Below are 21,763 nucleotides of genomic sequence, written 5' to 3' on the forward strand. Positions count from 1 at the left end.
TAAGGCCAGGAGAGAGAACCTCACTGACTTTTCCTCCATCTTTCCTTGCAGCTTTCAACATTTACTGCAATGCTGAGAAAGCTCTGGAAGCTACATCTTCTAAATATCTGTTCCACAGAAGGATGCCGTTTCTCTCTCCTCTTTCCCTCTTTCTCTCTTCCTCTCTCCCTCCCTCTGTCTCCATCTCCCTCTCTCCCTCCCTTCCTCTCCCTCTCCTTCTTTCTCTCTCCCTCTCCTTCTTTCTCTCTCCCTCTGAAGAATGTTAGGATACTAGGTAGGCAAAATGAAAAAATACAGTTTTAGGCTCATTCTTCTGCATCAAAGCTGAGCAATCGTTGTGTGGCTCTGTTCCCAAGGTGCCTCTAGACTGCCATAAATCTCTATTTTAAGAAGAGAAAGCCACAGACAAGAAGAAATTTAAACACTGGAAACTGAAGATCCAAAATGTCTCAGCCAAGAACCACAGGGAAATGACAAACTCATTTTTGTTTTCAGATCCCAAAGATAAAAGATGGTTTTCTGTCTCAGAAGATTCCCTGAGGAGCATTTGGAGGAGGAGGCTGTTTGGATCCCTGTTTTTAATTAAATTAAATTTAATTTATTAAATTCGATTCTCATTTTGCTTTTGTTAAGGCATAAACAATGCAAAGTATAGTCTTTGTAATCACTACAAACCACAAAGCTCTACTACTTGAAATAAAACAAAGGAAATTCTTCAGAAATTATCCTTACCTCTACTGACAACAATAAAGAAAACCTAGCACTTATATAACACATTTCACGATCAAACTGATGCAAAAGTTAAATTGGTTAGCTTCAGAACCTACTCTGTCTACATCTCCTGTGGCTAACAATTTAGACAACATGAACACTCTAAGAAACTTTAAAAAAAGTTTTTTCAGGATCCTTCAATTGTTAAAATTCCTATATTTGCTTACCATAAAATTCAAGGCTTTCTTCTATATCTTGGCCATATTTCCAAAGACCCTTGAAAACTAATGGTAACCTATATGTGTAAGATTACTCATTGAAGCACTGCCTATAATTGCAAATAATTGAAAACAATAGGGAATTGGTAAATTACGGCATAGTCATACAATGGAATATTATACAGCCAGAAAAAATAGAAAGCACTTTATGTATGGTAAGGAATGATGTCCAAGATATATTTGCTTCATTGAAAAATGCAAAATAAGGAATACTATGTATAGTAGGCTACTAATTTTTTTTAAGAAAAACATGTACATATAAATTTTCAGTTATATGTACATATAGCATCTTTAGAAGGATAACAAGACCTGTTAAGAGTTTTACCTGAGGAGAAAAACTGAGATACAGAGGAAAGACAGAGAATTTGCCTCCTACACCCTTTTGAATTTTTTACCACGTGAACATGTTGCTAATTCAAAAAATGTATTTTTTAATTTTAAAAAATCTAATATTACTGACAAATTTTCACATATACAGATGACATGCTGATCCACTCTCAGCAAAGCTTATGCTTTTTGGTTTACAATAGTGATGATGGACTTATACTGATGTGTGAAGGATATCCCACACCAGCATAATTTTCTAATAGGACATTCTGGAATTAAAGGTATAACCTAACGTGCTCTAATTATCCCTTAGTCAGAGACATTAGCTGGCCCCTGGCCCCTTTAGCTGCTGATACTCTTACTTTTGGATATAAACAGTACAACTAGACAATGCAAGGAGGTTCTATGTTTGTGAATTTTAAGGCATTTGAAAATATTTAGGGAGGAACTAATACTACACCTGCATTTAAAAAAAAGGGTGAGGCAAAATCTAGGTGGCTTGCTTAAGGGCAACCAATAAGTTACAAAAAGAGACACATTAAAACTTAACCTTTTAGGACTTCCCTGGTGGTACAATGGTTAAGAATCCACCTGCCAATGCAGGGGACACGGGTTTGAGCCCTGGTCTGGGAAGATCCCACATGCCATGGAGCAAGTAAGCCCGTGCGCCACAACTACTGAGACTGTGCTCTAGAGCCTGCGAGCCACAGCTATTGAGCCCACATGCCACAACTACTGAAGCCCACACGCCTATAGCCCGTGCTCTGCAACAGGAGAAGCCACCGCAATAAGAAGCCCGCACAGTGCAATGAGAAGCCCGCGCAGTGCAACAAAGACGCAACGCGGCCAATAAATAAAAAAATAAAAACACTTTAAAAAAACCAAAAACTTAACCTTTTAAAAGCCGCCTCAAAACTAATCTTTTAAAACTAATCTTTCTAAAAACATTTGTTTGAGTCTGTGCGCGTGCGTGCATGTGCACGTGGGCATGCACACAAAGAAAAAGACAGAAAATGAGTTAAGTTTTTAGCCATGATCGAACCTTACTTATTCAGAAAGATTTGGTCATCTACTAACTGCTGAAGAGTGTGCTAGAGACACAAATACAGGTTAAAAATAGAAATATATTGTGAAAGAGCAAGTAGCCCAGCTGAGAAGAGGGAAGTGTCTAGGCAGGAGAGGTGACATCTGAGCTGAGCCTTGAAGGATGCAGAAGATGATATCAGAAAGAGAAGGGGAAGGAACATTCCATGCAGAGGTACAGCATGCACAGGCTCGGGAACACGTATGTACGGCTTAGAGGAGGGTTCATGGCAGAAAACGCAGGTTGAACAGAAGGTGGGAACTAGTTTGGGAAGGGCACGTATACCACGCTAAAGGGCTTGGACTTATAAATGTAGATAGCAGAATATAAAGAAAAAAATCAAGGCTCCAAAAAGATTCAAAGAGTTGATGTAAGGGAACAAAATAAGATTTGTGAAGAAAGGTTAAAAGGCCAGAGGTTACTTAACCTAATAGACCTCAAGTCTAGGAAGGCACTGTCCATACATTGATGGTTACAGTTGTACTCCGTCTCCACAGAAGGCAGAAAAAAAGATTAAGTATTCAGCTCTGATGATACTACAGTAAAGGTGAGTAAGAAACATCAGGAGAACAAGTAACCCCACAGAGAAGGGGGGGGGCCTGGGTTAAGAGTTGGGAGAAGGGGACAGAAGCTCAAATGATTTAAAGCAGGCAAAACTGAGGGCATATAGATCAAGACCATTTCTTGAAGCAAATAGTGCCACCTCCTTTTCAGAAGTATTTTACAAGAGATGCTCACTTCCATGGGATGGTTCAAATACAGTCTTGTTTGACTACCTCAGAATGCCCATTTTATCCCCTGGGATTCCATTAACCTCAGTCTGTGAATGGAATAAATATGGTCATTCCAAACAAATTCAAAGAACATTATTTACTTGGAATAATCAGGGGAAGACATGTCTAAACCACAAAATGCTTTTAAAGAAATTAGTGCTGTTATTTTCTAACGCATGCACTGATGCTAAAGGCTGACCAAGTATTGCCAATAGTGTATAAACTTTACCACTGTGGAATGATGCTTATGGGCAACCTTCTTTCTTAAAATAAGTCAGGAATTTGTACTGCAAACTGTGAGTTATAAACTACTTAGCTATTCCTTAAAAAGAGCAATGACAAAATAAGCAGAACCCCAAAACTTAAGTACAGCAAATGACCACAAATCCCCAAACTTTTAGAGCTTAACTTAGCATGTTCTCACCACATATGAAATTTCAACTGCATGACATTTTTAGGGAAATAAAAACAACTGGCAAGTAGGATGAATGGTGACCCTTAATGGCAAATGAATGAATTTTTTTCTAAAACTTTAAATCATTAACTGATCAAACGTGAAGGAAAGAGCACCTGGTCGATGGAATCAGGTTGAGAATCCCATTGAGAACATAGCTGAACTCCGCAAGATCCTGAGCGACAAGGGCTACCAGACCCTCACAGCAGGCTGTTCGAACCACGACATTATCACTGCAACACTTCTCCCACAGCAAGTTCAAAGCAGGAGTCTGAAATCAAACAAGTGATTAAAACACACGTCTGATGAGCAGCAAATGCATATACACCCCCAGCCATTCATCAAAGTGTAATTCGGGGCTTCCCTGGTGGTGCAGTAGTTGAGAGTCCGCCTGCCAATGCAGGGGACACAGGTTTGTGCCCCGGTCCAGGAAGATCTCACATGCCGCAGAGCGGCTGGGCCCATGAGCCATGGCCGCTGAGCCTGCGCGTCCGGAGCCTGTGCTCCGCAACGGGAGAGGCCAGAACAGTGAGAGGCCCACGTACCGCAAAGAAAAAAAAAAAAAAAAAGTGTAATTCGTTCACAGTGGGCTAACTTTCCTCTACAAAAACCATGTCACACCATTTGTAGAATACACTAAAGTCGGTTTTCCAAGAGAGGTAATGGCTATGTTCTGATATAGCAACTCTCTCTCATCTGGTGCCTTTGCTGCAAAATGAGGCTGGCTGCAGAAGTATGACCTGAGTCCGAGCAACACAACTACTAGGAGATCGAAACTATGACTTGGCTCCAGCACTGTGCTCTAACTAAGCCATTTAACCAGACATGAACAATACCAGCATATCAGTTAGTCTAAGTTGGACTCCAAATCATACCTATGCTTCAAGCCCTAAATGGCAGTAACATTTTCAGAAAATGTTCCTGCTCTCCTCCCACCAACCTCTATCACCCACATGCCACCCCCCTGTCCCTCACAATGTCCCTGCCCCAAGTGATTGAAGCTGAATGTGGACCCAGAGGAAGGAGACAGAAGTAGGACAGGCTACGAGCAAGCTGCTGGTTCCATGACTACAAACAAAAGCCTAGAAAAAGTGTTTTGTCCAAGGAAGACTGTGACTTCTCCCCCTCACACTGTGAACCTGTCACTTTTGACAGGAAAGCACCGGCAGGACACACAGATAAATATAAGTTCTTTATTTTGAAAAATCCTATAAAAAGAGAAGTTCTAGCTTTCATAACTTTCTCAGGAACTCATGAGCCTCCCCTCAAAAATAAACGTTCACTACTACTGATAAACCTCTATTTGAATGTATTGTGGGTTAAGTCCATTTAGATTTTACATGTTGTTTTGGGGATTTGTTTTTGCTTTTTTTTTTTTAAAGAACACACAATGAAGCTATTTTTCCTTCCTCCTTACATAATTTATTAGGGAAACATACAATCTGGAGAAAAAAAATTAAGATTCCCCAGCTCCCATAGAATAACTAAAAGAATGAAAATCAACATTAAATTGTGCTAACTTTCCCACAGTAGCTGGCTCTGAGAGCCTCTTCAGTCTTAGAATCCCACTAACATAACAATACAATTAACAGTCACTGAAGGGAAGAAATATTTATATTCCATTTCTTTTATTCAGAAGGAAATTTTATTCACCTGTATGGACAATACCAAAGCGTTCTAAATGTCATCACTCCACTACTAAGCCAGAATAACAAAATAAATGAATAAAAAAACTGTTGCCTCAGGTAATACTGTGCCCTCATGGAAGTAAGCATTCATTTATTAGAAGAGGAAACATTTAGTTACAGGGATTTGACATTCAGTAAATCCTGGCAGTTTAAGTAAAAACACTAGATCTTCTCAGAGTACATAATGTGATTATCGGCAGGATTAAGATCAGAATTCTCAGAAAACCTAATTTATATGACTACATACAAACACCAGATAAATGCCAATTAGTGAAGTATGCCCCTACATTGACTTCAACATGTCAGCAGAAGCTGTGAAGAGATGTAACTTGGAGCAGCTAATAAAAAGGAATGTGAGAGAAAGGAAATCAATTTATTTCTGTTATGAAAAAAAAAATCTTATTTCCATCACCTATATTCTCCATAGAGTGACCTTAGAGGACCTACTTAAGCAGAGCTTCCAATCAGCATGTCAAAATACACAACACTGGTCAACCAAAACCCAAGTGGTAAATATGTCAGTAAGCTGGCATTGCTTCAACTCTTAGCATTCAACTGCTCTATGAATGGCACAGAATTTTTCCTCCAGCTCCTCCTGTCAGGGGATGACCTTTCCGACTTAGAACGCATATTTGGGGCTATACCTAAAGCATGAGAAATCTCCTACACCCAAACAGAGCCACTATGTTCACTTTCTCCATTAAACAAAAAGATTCCCTCAGCAGTAACTCTATCAGCCTTCTCTAAAGCATGCCTACCCTCCTTCCACCCATGTTATTTTTCATTAATAGTCATAAGACTACTCCCCTTCACCCCTTCCATATCTCATTCCTGGAGTGTTGTTACAAATTTTAAAGTTTAAAAGAAAATCATGGCGGGCTTCCCTGGTGGCGCAGTGGTTGAGAATCTGCCTGCCAATGCAGGGGACATGGGTTCGAGCCCTGGTCTGGGAGGATCCCACATGCCACGGAGCAACTGGGCCCGCGAGTCACAATTGCTGAGCCTGTGCGTCTGGAGCCTGTGCTCCGCAACGAGAGGCCGCGATAGTGAGAGGCCCGCGCACCGCGATGAAGAGTGGCCCCCGCTTGCCACAACTAGAGAAAGCCCTCGCACAGAAACAAAGACCCAACACAGCTATAAATAAATTAATTAATTAATTTTTAAAAAAAAAAGAAAATCATGGCAAACGAACAAAAAAAGGCAAAATCATTTCTATAGTGACCTGAACTGTGAGGAAAACAAAAGAAGTGCTTATGCAGTCCAGCTAGCAGCAATATCTGAATAGAACTAAAGCACAAAGTTAAAGACAGACCTGGTTTGTGGACTGGTGGATCTTTTCTGAAAAAACATTTTCCTTTAGAACTGCAGCAATAAGATGACCTGCAGCCTAAAAAAACAAACAAAATTAATGAATACATTCCCTTGGAAGTTCTCGCTCAATAGTGAATTTGAAGGTAACTAATAGCAGTACTAGTTGATATGGTATGCCAATCACTCCCATTCATAGTGTGTGCTTTGTAGAAGGCACTGTATTGGCACTCCACATACATAATCTCTTATCTTCATTAACAACCCTCAAGGTAAGCATTTTATCCTACATTTTATCCCAATAAGCAAACTATTGTTCATAGATGTTGAGAAAATTGCTGGAATTTCAGTTTAAATTGCTGTCACTTAGTATTAGAAGATAATTTGAGATTGCTTAATCCATTAAAGCATGAGAAAAGTGAGAAACTCCACAATTCTTAAAATCATCTTCGCAGCTAAATGAAACGCATCATTTTTCATCATGCCCTTAATGAAGATCGTCATCCCCATCTTCATGATTATGGCCCACACAGATTTGAACCAACAGGTCCTCCCCTCACCATGACCATTCTCCTTCCTCTATGCTCTATGATTTAATTTTTTTGTTGGTTTCTCATAGGTTTCAGCCCCTTAATAAGCTTTCAGCCTCATAAATCTCTAAAATTTTTCCATATCTTCTTTGGTCAAAAAGCCAGTAATTAAAACTAAGATTCTTATAGGAGAGCTGATTCCATAAATACGTAAATGTCATTATTTCCCATCACCTCAACTCCACCCTCCTAGTTTTTCAGCACCACACAGCACTGCTGTCTTAGAGCCACAGGCTAGCAACAATGACAGCCATGCTATGTATGGGTTGGGAGAAACTTTGCTTCGGCAACAACTGTTCAGCCTGCCCCTGAGACCAATGTCTGAAAAGACTATGAATACCTGTCAGGGTTGCAAAGCCTCCCGAAAAGCTCAAATAAAAACAAAGCACCTACTCCTTCATTTCTTTTTGTATTTCACACATTGGAATTGAATTCAGACCTCAATGCTTGATGGTCTAATTTTTACAATACAAGTCACACATTCACATGAATTTTAAGTTTAGATCAATGAACTGTCTCTCACCTCTTTGTTAAAGGGATAGTAACAAAGAATTGAGGACCGGTGAATAGTTTCAGTTCCTGTTTACAAAATATACCATATTTCATTGAATGTAACTGGCCATCAACTGCAAGATGCACCATTATTTTATGTACCATCAAGAAAGAAAAAACGTCTGCCAACTAATCTGTGTTATGCAATGCTTCTTATAATTTAAATTTCTTATTTTATATTAATGAAAGAGCTCTTTCAGACTCTTTTAGAAAATCATGGCCAACTTCATAAATGTGCAGGCAATACCAACTCTATAATGACCGCTGCCATCAATTACTAGGTACAACCCAATTTCACAGATGTTAAATGTGAAAAAATGTGTATGAATCAATGAAATATGGTGCTAACACTGAGCAGTGGTTACAAAAGAACAATAAGAAGTATTCAGAGGACAGGGCACAGTTGCAAGAACCTAATGAAACCAATATGAAACACAACAAGGACAAAAAAAAGCTACTATTCATATTTAGAAAAAGGACTAAAAGAAAAAAGCTTAATGATAAAACATCCCCCCATTGCCCACCAAATTCAATTTCTCTAATTTACCTTCCAATTTATCTCTCTAACAAATCAGAGAATATAGCCTAAATTGATTTTAAAATACAAAATCCAAGTATAAATCAGCCTATACTGCTACTTAAGTTTTCCATAACAGAATAGTTTAGATATCGTACACTAGACAATACACTTTTTACTTAATTGTAACAGCAACACAAATAGGCATTTCTTGATTTATCTATGCTAATAAAGGGACTCCAGGTACAGAAAAATAAAAACTGTGGACAGCATCCTCCAAGCATTCATCTTCTTCTTCATGGTAAGCACCTGTGCTGCACAGGATATGACTCCAACCCAGTCAGGTAGAAGGGAATCTTGCATAAGGAGTGTTCTACTCCTCATGGAAGGGTTCCCCACTACCCAGCTAAGTCAATTCCCACAGCAGGCATCTCCGAAGGTAACTGTTCAAAGTATCCAAGACGCTGTACGTTGGTAAGTCTTCAGGCAGGCTTCTGCTGGCCCCTTAGCTTTACTCTCACAAGAAAAAATGGTAGCTATTATGGTACCTTGATTAACAGGGATGCTTCTAGTTAGCTGAAGGCTAACCAGAAAATCAGTTCTGTTTTAACCCTAATAACTGAAAAGCTCTTCTAAAATAAATTAACACAATCTTCTACCTGAGTTAGCATGTAGATCCAATGTTTTAATCCAGGGTATTTTACCTATTGAATGTCATTATTATAAATATCTTTATTCTTAATGTTGTACTGCGGTAGAATATACCTTTTTCAATATTAATCTCTCATACTTTGTAGACGTATAACCATTTAATTCTGTTCCCAATAATTAATTACAGACCAAAAAATATATATTCAAGGGTTAATCAAGGTTTTTAATCTCTAAGAAGAAAAGTGTGACATAAATGAAAGCAGAGATTGGTCAATTTCAATATTTACTTTCCTATGTCATACATAAATTTTCAAATTAACTGATATAAAAGTTGTTTTAATATATATTTCAGTACATAGAAGAATAAAAATATTTAATGTTAAAAATATAAAATTCAATTAACAATCCACCAAAAATGTTTGTTTGTTACCATGAAGCATAAACAAACAAATAAAATTACCTGTGATTGGATAAGAGAATTTGGAAATTCAAACCTTTTCCTGATATCATCTGACATTTTTACTTCTCTCACATGTACGTAAGCAGATTCTGTAACCAAAACAAAAGAATATTTGTTAGTCCGGAAACGGAGTTCAAACCAACTATTTGTCAAATAACATGAAAGTAATTCATTCCAAAGACAACAATGGACATAAAGCACAGGGCTCTGCAGAGCAATCCCTTGGCATACCCTTCCCTGTTAACCACTTCAGCCCTCAAATGCCATGACTGATAAATGAACTAAAAATGCCCAACAGCTCTTAGTTTTTCCCATTAGAGCAAATCCTGAAACAGATGAACTCACTCCACAGAAACAAACAAAAAAATCCAAAAGTTCAAGCCTAAATAACAGGATTTTAAAAGTTCAACCACACGTTTGAAATAGAAATTAATTCTTCTGTGGATCAAAACTTCTGAGGAAGAAAGAATCAAACTTTCACAAAATTGTTTAAATTATGCCTCACTCTGGCACAAGCTTCCATTTAATCATGAATCCAACTGTTAGTGACAAGTGTGAAGCATTGGGGAGCTTTTTCAGGAAGTATAGAAATGACCTAGAAACTCACACATCAAAACAGATCCTGTGTCTTCTAAAAGAGGAACAAGCAAGCAATTAGCACCAACTTTTAATATTTACATCACACCTCTCTGACTCCTACTGGGCTCTCAAATACAACAACAAAAACAAAATCATGGAGAAGGGCAGGTGGCAAAGTGGAGGCACAGAACTAATAAGATTTCCCAAGGATCCCAATTTACCCAATTCCCATGCAGCACTGAACCCAGCAAATTACACCACTCTAAAAAATAGGATGCTTTAGGCCACCTATTTATTACAGTATAACTTAAAAAAAAAGCTTGTCAGTACTGTTCTCTAAGTCACCTTATAAAAATAACAGGCAACAAAACCAAGCTTTCCTGATCTCAAAAATGGAAGCTTCTTGGGTTGAACCTGCAGCGCTTTCTCACTATTGTCCTCCCTTTCTTCCAAAGGCCAACTCCCTGAATAAATAATTTATACTACCTTTCTTCCTCAACATCTAAACTTTGCTACGGTAAAGTCCCTTGAATTGGACATTTCACAGCACTGAAACAACATGTTCTAAGACTGCCAATCATGTCCCCTGTCTAATTTACTCCTTAGCTTTTAAGCAGGTCAAAATTTCTTCAACTTCCCCGTTGTATTAATCTCACCTTTCTTGAAATGTTCTTCTCTTTTGTTCCATAAGTCATCACAACAGGATTTCCCAAAGTGTGTGCCTGGGAAACCCAAGATAGAGATCTCCTCGAGAGGAAAAAAGAATTTTGTAGGGACATATATTGCCATCTTGAAGATTCAAAGAGTACACAAAAAACCAAATAATACATGAAATATTTTAGAAGGTGATACAATAGAAAAAAATAAATCTGATCTCTTTTTCTATGAGTTGGTTTTTGTTTTTTTTTTGTGGTACGCGGGCCCTCTCATTGATGTGGCCTCTCCCGTTGCGGAGCACAGGCTTCGGACGCGCAGGCTCAGCGGCCATGGCTCACGGGCCCAGCCGCTCCGCGGCATGTGGGATCCTCCCGGACCGGGGCAGGAACCCGTGTCCCCTGCATCGGCAGGCGGACTCTCAACCACTGTACCACCAGGGAAGCCCTATGAGTTTGTTTTTGAAGTACAATTGACCTACAATGCTACGTTAGTTCCTGTTATACAACATAATGATTTGATATTTCTAAACATTTCAAAATGATCATCACGATAAGTCTAGTTACCATCACCATACAAATGTATTACATAATTATTGACATATTCCCCACACTATACATTTCATACCTGTGACTCATTTATTTTGCAACTGGAACCAGAGGCGGGGGGAGGCGACTGGATGAAGGCAGTCAAAATGTACAAACTTCCAGTTATAAGATAAATAAGTACCGGGGTCATAGTGTACAACATGATAAAGGTAATGAACACTGCTGGATGTTATGTATAAATGTTAAGGGAGTAAATCCTAAGACTTCTCATCACAAGGAAAACATATTCCTCTTCCACTTCTTTAATTTTGTATCCATATGAAACAATGGGTGTTCACTAAACTTATTGTGGTCATCATTTGATTATGTATATAAGTCAAATCACTATGCCTTAAACTTATACAGTGCTAAATGTCAACTGTACCTCAATAAAACTGGAAGAAAAAAATGTTTTTAAAAAGGAAAGCCAACAGAGTAAAGGGGGGTGGATGAGAAGTGAGGGATGGACACACTTCCTATTTAAATATGGTGGTCACCTTAGAGGGTGACATTTGGATGTTAGCCACACAAATCTGGGAAAAGAGTGTCACAGGCACAGGAAACAGTGAGTGCAAAAGCCCTAAGCTAATAACCTGCTTAAGACCCAACCCAGAAAGAGGAAAAAGATGAGTCAGGGACAGAGTGAAGGAGGAAGAGAATGGTAAATCAGAGTCAGTGAGAAGCCAGACCACAGAAGGCCTTGTAGGCCACTGGACGGACAGATGTATTTATCCTGAGTGAAACTGTTAACTACTACAGGAAAAAAAAAAAAAAAAGTGGTAAGATTTTAATAGAATCACTGAGGTGAGGAGAGGTCAGATTCTGGATATCTTCAAAGGCAGAGCCAATGTGGCTGCTAATGGATTAGATGAGAGTATAGGAGAAAGAAAGGGTCAACGATGACGTCAAGGTTTTTGATCTGAGCAACTTTATTCTTAATTTTAATTCCTTTGGGCATTTTACACATTAAACAAAACCATGTATATATTACTTACCATAGCATTTTTTTACTAAAAGGAAAAGATGGAGTTGCCATCAACTGAGACAGGGAAATAAGTTTTGTGAGGGAAGACCAGGAATTCCACTGAATAGGTAAGTTTTAGATGCTTAATGAATATCCAAGTGGCAATGTCAGGGAGAAAGTTGGATAAATGAATTTATAATTGAGAGACAGATCTTAGTTGGTGATACAAACAATGGTGTGTATTATTAAAGAATCTGAGAGGTTCTAAAGCAAGAAGTTTGATAAACTTTGCTTAACCCAGAGTTTGCCAAACTTATCTGGTCATGGCCTACCTATTTCTAAAAATACCTGTTAACAGTCTACATAACCAGCCTCCCCTGGGATACACCTTGGCAAACACTGCTCTACTGGCTCCTCCAATTCCTCTGTCCACTCTGCTTCTCAAGCACCATCTTCCTGAAGGTGCTCCCGAGCCTTTTGCCTTGTGCTTCTTTCATGAAAACTCTCCTGGAGCCTTCATCTCATCCCTATCTCCAAACACTTCCCTACTCTCTCTCATGAGGCTCTAAAACACCAGAAATTGGAGAGGTTAAAAACAAAACACATATTTTCTCTCATAAAAACTGTTTCCATTTCAGCGCATCTTCTCTCAATTCTCCTCTCACAATTTTCTTCACCAACATTCTCTAAATCCAGTCAGTCACAAAGTCAGCTTTGTTCTTTCCAGCATCCCAGAGTCTACCTTTCCTCTCCATTTCTCCATTCATCATCTTCGTTCCTCATGCTAGGCTTCCTTCAGTAACTGCTTAACCTTGGGGTTCTCCATGCTTGAGTTCATCCCATACGCTGCTGTCAGATTAACTGTCCTAAAATGCTATTTCCATCATATCATTTCCCTGTAAAGAATTCATAGTGGGTTTTCAATAGCCTGTCAGATTAAATGCAAATTCTGATTCCCGGGTTTTAAGTCTCCAACAGCAGTCTCACACATTCGACTTCATTTTCACTGTTGTCTAATTCCAATCTGGTTAAAACCATTTTCAGAATAGTCCCATGTGCTCAAAAATCTGCTCATTCCTAAGGGATTTTATTTATGCTGTTGTCTCCTATATAAAATGTCCTCCTCTGTCTGTTCCTACTATTTAAAGATAAAATTCACTTCATAGCGTATCTTCTCTGTTAAGCCTTTCCCAAGCAGCCACATCTTAGAGCAATCGCCTTGCTTTATATTTCTTCAGTGCTATCGCATTTGGTCTGACCCATACTACCATGTGACTATTTACATTAGGATTGTTCATATTTTTCTGTAAAGGGTCAGATAGCAACTACTCAGATTTGCCACTGTAGCAGGAAAGCAGCCACAGGCAATACATAAACAAATGACCAGGGCTGTGCTCCAATAAAACTTTATTTACAAAAACAGGAGGCAGGTGGGCTGTAGTTTACTGACTCCTGGTTTACATAATGACTATTTAATTAATTTCTAAAATTTGTTGACAAAAATTGCTACAGTTGACATTCAAATTTCCCCTGTGCATCCAAGCACAGGTAAATACATAAATAAGATAAATTATACATGTCTTATTATCTAAAAGATGAAAAAGTTCTCTTTATCATAGAAAACAAACTTTTTCATGCCCCTAAACTCTGAAGGAAATTTCTCACATTAGGCTTTCTATATGGGATACAGAGTGATATAATAAACAATAATCTCAATAACAAGCAAAACGGAACTTTATGTTACTTCTTTTTTCAACAAACCCTGGAGAAAGCCATGGTTATAACATAACATGTAATTCAGAAAAAAAAACCTCTCAGCTAATGGGGTCCAAGTACAGAGTTTCCTGATGATCTAACCTAACTCAATAGAAAGTCGACTTTAGAGTATCCAGAGAAGCAGAGGGTTATCAACTTACCACAGAATATACTTATGCAAATGTCAAGAGTGGGAGAGTTAAATAGAAGAAATGTGGGGTTATACTCTGATTCAGGCCTGAACGATGGAATTCCAAAATGCTCTGGGGACCAGACAAACAGCTGGTTAGGCTAATAGCTTATTATGGCAGTGAAGAAGCTGAGCCCTCCGGAAAGAGGACTTTGTCTCCAGGAGGTGGGCCAATGGAGTAAAAGAGCACTGTTTTTACCAACCTGTCATAGTGCCTTTTTTGTCTGTCTGAATCTAAATCAGAAAGAGAATTTTCAATGAGGTCTTTAAGTTCCAAGTGAATCAAATTATTTGTTTAACTTAAGCAATTATCATCTTATCTGCCAAGGTGTTTCAGCCGCACAAGAACACTTCCCCAAAAATAAATCAATTGCACTCTAGAAGCAATAAAGGAGCAGCAGATAGATAAAGCACCTTAGGTTTTCAATTTTCTCAATAGTTTCCCTAGGATACAAAACTATACAGCCATAGATCACACAAAAGTATTTAGTGTCGAACTTCAAATGAAGGATACAATCTGAAAAACAAGAGAAGAATCTCTCTATAGTAGACCCTCAAACAACACAGGGGTTAAAAATCTATCTAACGCCGACCCCCGCACAATTGAAAATCTGCACACAACGTTATGATCAGCCTTCCACTGCCATGGTTTCTCATCCACTGATTCAACCTACCACTGATCGTGTAGTATTGTAATAAAGTATTTATTGAAAAAAATCCATGTACAAGTGGACCCGTGCAGTTCAAGCCTATGTTGTTCTAGGGTCAACTGTAATTATATTCACAAGTGCTATGGAAATCTAGCAGAGGGATTATGCAGGGTAGTTTGCGGGGGCCGGTGTCCAATGGTCACAGAGAAAGACTTGACTTTGAGCACTCATGACTACCAAATTTCTATATAGGAAGGACTCAGGGCAGCAATGTAGGTGGAAGTCAGGGCTACAGAGAGTACATTCTGGAAGCTAGTCTACAAAAGCAAAGTCATCATCAGACTGATAAAAAGTAAACTTCCCTCACATTAAAAGGACCCTGTTTCAGAGACACAACTAGGACTTTTTTTCTTTCTAACACTTTATCACTTTACTTAGCTTCTTCCACCCACAAGTTAAGCTATGGAACCATCAGACTGAGGATTTTTAACACATATTTTGACAATTTATTACTTTTTTTAATGGCTTATAGAGAAGCTGATATGCACCATCAATAAATTTGACCTGATCTTATAAGTTTATCAAGACTGTGGCTCAGGGGTATATTCCAGACTCTTCTAGTTGCTTCACTCTGCCCCTTAAAGAAAAAAAGAAAAAGACTTTTCAATCACCCAATATTTATATCTTCCTTGTTCTCCTACCTACTTAGCTTCTCACCTACCTCTTCTCAGTCCCTAAGAGTCCCACAGCCTCTCTAGTATTTGGCAGCTGGAATCTGTTTCATCACCCTTTATTATATCCCAAAACATGCTAGAAACTCAAGCTTAACCTCAGCTCTTGCTTCAAAAGCTTCAAAATCCAACTGGCTCCTGCGCTCTCAAATTAACAGGACCATTGGAGTCCTCCTAACGACATGATTCATAAAAATGGAAATGTCATGGGAAAATTGCAATGGAAAGTTTTTAATACTAAAGAGTGAGTGTAAGAAAATAGTGATTTTTAATCATTATATTCACTAAGTCATCATTAAATTAAGCTGAGAGTAGGAAATACTTGTATTTTCACCACTAATTTCAAAATCAAGACGAGGCAGAGGTCAACCTACTGGTATGACAGAACCACTTGGTCAATCAGAGAAAGCAGGAACGGCATAGACGTGGCAGAGACTGCTACCTATCCTTCACTATCTGTGCTTTTCTTCTATATTAATAAAACTGTAGCCTGACCAACTGTATTACATTTAGTAGCCTCAAGTATGGCCACAGAGACTGTGTATGTGATCAAGTTCTCCCCAGTGGAATCTGAGCAGACACGATGTGCCAATTCCAGGCTACAACCTGCTTCCTCCACTCTATTCCCAACAGAAACCAGGTCTTGGCAACAACTCAGATTCAATCATGTGCATGAAGACAATGCCTCTAGGACACGGCTGGAGAAACAAGATGGAAGGAGCCCTAAATGATAGCTTAGAGCAGAATTGCAAACCTGAAACTCCAAAAAAAAAAAACCTACTTTGTTTGAACCATTGCATTTTGAGGTCTGTTTGTTGCAGCAGCTAGTACTTCCTTAATAATATATTGGACCTGAGAGCATCTCCCTTCTGTACTTTTGTCACTGGAGAAACAATGTCAGAGGGGTTAAGCAACTCAACAAAAAGGTACTCACCCTAGCAATTCACATGACAAGGGAGGTTTCTTGACTCCCAATCCAGGGTTTCCCTGGACTATCAGTAACATGAGGCATAACCAGCACACTCCACATTCCTGCATCATGTCCCAGGAATTTTAAGATCTGTAATTCAAGTGCTGAGCAAATTTAGGTGACTGTAAGTTCTGATTATCTCACTGGTTGCAATTTACTAAAATACATCAAATTGCTATCATATTCTTGCCTTTACAATTTAGTTTCTTCTCAGTTACATCACATGTTAGTTACTCATAGATTTTGAAATGGGAGTCTAAAATAAGATCAAAGGCAGGAAATACCAAGTTCGAGCTTATTACTGTCCAGGAGAACCAAGCATGAAAGTAAGAAACAAAACCACCAACTTCAATAATGTCTGATTTGTTACAATATTTTCTTCAATTATTCTTGGATTATCTTTTCTAAAGTGTCTTTTATGTGTATGTATTTATATGTTAAATATACAAGGGAATGCAGATGAAAAATAGTGATTTTTAAAATCTAAAGACTGATTTATCTCTAGAATTTTTACAGTATCCAATCTAAGTCTTCAAAGAAATCCTCTAATTAGCTCCTTTATGAGATTATTTTTTCTAATGTTATAATTTTTAAATATTTTTGCTCCACCAAAAGAATAATTTCTCAAATTGCTCAGTACATTTTTAAATAAGTATTTTATGTTGATACAAAATAATCTTTACTGTATATTTATAATAAAACTGATGCCCAATCATTTTGAAGACCTTACTGACCAATAAATGTCTAATCTGAATAGCTAAAATCTCCGTATTCATATTACTTTTAATGCCATTCAGTTAATTAAAATTTAGTAAAACACCACAGAATGTGTTTTATAGGTATTTGATTTGTATTTCTTCCCCTAAAAAATGACTCAAATTTTGTGCACTCGTTCTCTAAAATAATTTACTTCTTAGCAAATATTAATATGGCACAAACTGAAGTATACCAGTGTCCCTCCAGGGGAAAAAAAAAAAAAAAGAGGAAATGATAAGTAAAGCAAGAACGTCTAAATGTTGATAATAGATGGGTATATTGGAGTTCATAATACTATTCTATGTTTATATATGTTTGAAATTTTCCATTATAAAGTTAAAAAAAAAAAACCCACACGTGTGATTCTCACCTAGGGGCCAGGCAATAGTCTCAGCACTTCACATTTATTAACATTTAATCCTCACAATACCCTATGAAATAGGCACTCATTTTACAGAAGAAGAAACTGAGGCACAGAAAAGACAGATAACTTTCCCAAGGTCATACAATAAACTGAAATTCAAATCCAGGTAGTCTGGGTACATATGTACATAGAAAAGCCTGGAAAACATAAATTATGGGTGAATTTTAATTTTGCTTGTTCCTAGTTTATAATTTTTTCACAAAAGTATGTGTTTTTGTAATTTGAATAAAGTTACCAAAATTATGAAAATCTTTATTCAAATACACATTCTTTAGAAATAGAGGATATGACTTTCTAAAACCCAAATCACTATAAGCATAGAAATCCATCATTAACAGATACCATTAAGTGAGCAACAAACTAGAAAAATTTTAGAAATGTTAAGACTACTTTGTTAGCCATTTTACCAATGCTTTATGGAAAGAGTAATATTGAAAAGGGGTCAATGTAATTTAACTAGATAGATTCAATTAACTTTAGACCATTTAAAAATCTTCCTTCATTTTCAAGGAGAAATATAACCATTATTATTTTCCTACTTTAGACTCCTGGGAAATTTTATACCAAAATAAAAACGCTCACTCTCGAAAAGAATTAGGTAGACTGATGACAAGTTAAATGGCAACATTTTTTTTGATTGCTGCAAACTGGCCAAACTCATTTCTTACTTTTCATGAAAACTAAATTATTAAAATCATATCGAATGGAATAGAATTATTTTAACTTACACTCTTAGTACTGATGAAAGCTGAAGATCAGATGGGCCAAGGAATTTTATAGGAAGATAGTAAATTTCCCTGCTGTTAACTAACTCAGTGTGGCCCAAGGTGGAGAATATCTCTAGATTCCAGGCCTGAATGGACACAATCACAAAAATAACATCATCACCACACTGTTAGAAGAACCACTCTAAAAATGATCAAATGAATAAGATGAATAGGGCACTGTGAAGCAATGTCATATATTCTTTTGCAAACCCTACAACTATCCATAGTGAAGATGAGAAAACGTCTTTAATTTGATTATGCTTAGTCTTACACACCCCTATCACCATGATGACAGAGCAACCTGACACAGAGAGAAAAATGCATGGGGCTGGAGGGTCAGGGAGTAGGAAAAACAGACTGGTTGCAAAACCTGACTCCACCACTAGGCGTTAAAATTTAGGTTAATCACTTACTATCTGGAGCCTGTTTCCTCACTGGTTAAATCTGGGGCCACCTGCCTCATAAGGTGGCGTAAAAAACAATATGAAGTAAGCCTGAAAGCCAAGAGGATCTTGACACAGTAGGTATGTACTCTAAAAATGTGTGTTTCCTCCCTCCCTTGATACCATGTAGGACAGTCAAGGGAAGCGAATGATGGAAAAGAATTTAAGTTTTAGGGATAAGCAGAGCATCTCTAATCAAAGACTAAGATGGGATCCTGTATGTAAGTCACCAGCTAGAGAAATAAGACACCAGCGCCCACGTTTAGGAAATGCATGAAATTCCCATTCAAAATATATAGTTGACTTCTAACTCACCTGCTGAAAACCTTTCAACAGCATCCCACTGCACTTTGTAATAAAATTCAAACTCCAAACCAAGGCCAAAAGGTCCTACATGATTTGGTCTCACACCTGTCCCTCAGTCAAGGAACTTTAGCCACAATGACCTCCAGTTTGCTCCGTGAGCCTCCCAAGTTCTTTCGATGTGCGGGTCTGGAACTCTTAGGCCCCTCAGCCTCAAGTGTTTGTGCCCTTGCTGTTTAAACAGCTGACTCCTCTCACTGTTCACATCTTCCCTTGAGCCTCCCCTACCCCCCAGCCCCAAGTGCTTCCCCACTCCTTACCCCCAGTGACCCACTACTGTATCCTTCTCATAGCTTTGGTCGCAATCTCAAACGATCATCATATAGTATTTCTGCTGCCTCTCTCTCCACCTCCCAGTGAAATGCAAACTCCTGAAGGCAAGGGCCTGGACTCTCTTTCGGACCACTATACCCCAGCATATAACAAGTACCTGCTCAATAAAGATTCACTGAATGAACACAAAGCACAACATGAGATTCAGAACACCATGTTGGATGAAACAGCTCCTATGTGCCACACATCCACAAAACACTATAAGTAACATATCCCATTGGATCTTCACAATAACTCTGAGGTAGGTATTATTAACGCCATTTCCAGTATGAGAAAATAAGAGCTCACAGAGGAAGTAACTTGCCTGAGGTTATACAATGGTATTAACAGCCAGGATTTATTGAGAATTTTACCATGTGCCAGGCAGGCATAGTTGAAGCTCTTTACATGTGTTCTCTCACCCAATATTCAAAACCCCATGACGTGAGAACTATTATTATCCTCATTTTCATATGAAAAACCATGTGAGGCAAAGAGAGGTCAAAATTAACTGACTAATTATGTAAGAAGCAGAGCATGGATATGAACTGTGCAGCCTATGAATGTGAGTCAAAGTTCACATGCTTGGGCTTCCCTGGTGGCGCAGTGGTTGAGAGTCCGCCTGGCGATGCAGGGGACGCGGGTTCGTGCCCCGGTCCGGGAAGATCCCACATGCCGCGGAGAGGCTGGGTCCGTGAGCCATGGCCGCTGAGCCTGCGCGTCCGGAGCCTGTGCTCCGCAACGGGAGAGGCCACAACAGTGAGAGGCCCGCGCACCGCAAAAAAAAAAAAAAAAAAAAAAAAGTTCACATGCTTAATCACTCCTCTATAAAGTATAGTTGACACAGAGTTCCTGAAAAATTAAAATAATCCATTAAAGCAATTCACTCAGAACCAGGCACATAACAAACACTTTTTAGATGTTAGGTATTATGATTCTTGGTCTAAATCCAACACATTGTTTTTTTCTATTATATCTTGCTGCATCCCAGGGAACCAAGCAAATCTTTAAAAACAAAAACAAAAACCTAGGTTTGGATATACAGTGTCAGATCAAGTTCCCAAAGCAGCTCATCAGCATCCGCAAACAGCTCTGCACCTTTGCATATATTGCAATCCTAAAAACATGTAATCAAGTCTGATGCATGAAAGTTACATATTAAAGGGCTGCTCCATGCCGAGCACAAAACACAAAAATTATCAATCCAAACTTAACCCTCATCCTGTGGCACCATCATCAGCAACACTTCTCCCACATCTGTATATGTTTGGGGTTTTTTGTTTATTTTTTTACATCTTTATTGAAGTATAATTGATTTACAATGGTGTGTTAGTTTCTGCTTTATAACAAAGTGAATCAGCTATACATAGACATATATCCCCATATCTCCTCCCTCTTGCATCTCTCTCCCACCCTCCCTATCCCACCCCTCTAGGTGGTCACAAAGAACCGAGCTGATCTCCCTGTGCTATGCGGCTGCTTCCCACTAGCTAGCTATTTTACGTTTGGCAGTGTATACATGTCCATGCCACTCTCTCACCCCATCACAGCTCACCCCTCCCCCTCCCCTATATATGTTTTGAGATTTTATACTTGTATTTCGTTGTTGATCATTCACTTTAAGTCCAATGAGTACCTAACAAAGGATAAAGAGTGGCCACTTTCATCATGGCGACTGGTATCAATCTGTAGTAAGTCCATGCTCCTTGCCATTGATATCAAGGCTTTCGTATTTAATTTTCCATTTTTTTAAATCAGTAAATATTCATTGAAATAGATGAAAGCAATCATCGCCCAAATAATTGCTCAAACACTACCGCACAGGCACAGATGGCTACACGGCTGCCAAATGAACGCTTGGCTGGCGTGTAGCCCCAACCATGTGACAGCTCAAGACACATCTCAATGAGACAGGGGATGCTTTTACTTCTAAAAACATGCAGGAGTTTGAAATAACAATGGAATGTTCGGGAAGAAATGTTCAGAACCAGGACGATCAAGAGGAAGCCACTGAACGTTCTCAGTTCCTGCAGCTGCCTCAGAATATAGAGCTTGAACTACGACTTGGTATCACACTCCATGCAATGAGAATATGAGGATATGGTGTACAGGGGCCAGACTGCAGAGTTAGGCTCAATTTCTAATGCCCCTTCCAGCTCTGAGAGGACTGTCACCAATCCTCAAGATGTAGATCTTCTCATCTCATTCTGAAGGGGCTACCTCTA

At 38.6% G+C, this 21,763-nt stretch overlaps 1 protein-coding gene across 4 annotated transcripts in view; it reads right to left on the reverse strand.

Annotated features, from left to right (window-relative positions):
- The window catches only part of FOCAD (focadhesin), a 312,830-nt gene that overhangs the window by 276,421 nt on the left and 14,646 nt on the right, over window positions 1-21,763 (reverse strand). For 2 of the 4 annotated variants that reach the window (XM_033417332.2, XM_033417330.2), the window contains exons 1-4: window positions 10,629-10,778; window positions 9,394-9,482; window positions 6,628-6,702; window positions 3,744-3,898 (exon numbers count right to left, since the gene is read on the reverse strand). In XM_033417332.2, coding sequence (XP_033273223.2) covers window positions 3,744-3,898; window positions 6,628-6,702; window positions 9,394-9,482; window positions 10,629-10,761 — 452 coding nt within the window. In that variant the 5' untranslated portion in view covers window positions 10,762-10,778. Of the gene's footprint in view, window positions 1-3,743; window positions 3,899-6,627; window positions 6,703-9,393; window positions 9,483-10,628; window positions 10,779-21,763 lie in introns of those variants that run through there. The other 2 variants (XM_004286219.3, XM_049711045.1) reach the window with 2 other exon arrangements.

The sequence above is a fragment of the Orcinus orca genome, chromosome 6, assembly GCF_937001465.1.
Source record: "Orcinus orca chromosome 6, mOrcOrc1.1, whole genome shotgun sequence".
Classification (NCBI taxonomy): Eukaryota; Metazoa; Chordata; class Mammalia; order Artiodactyla; family Delphinidae; genus Orcinus; species Orcinus orca.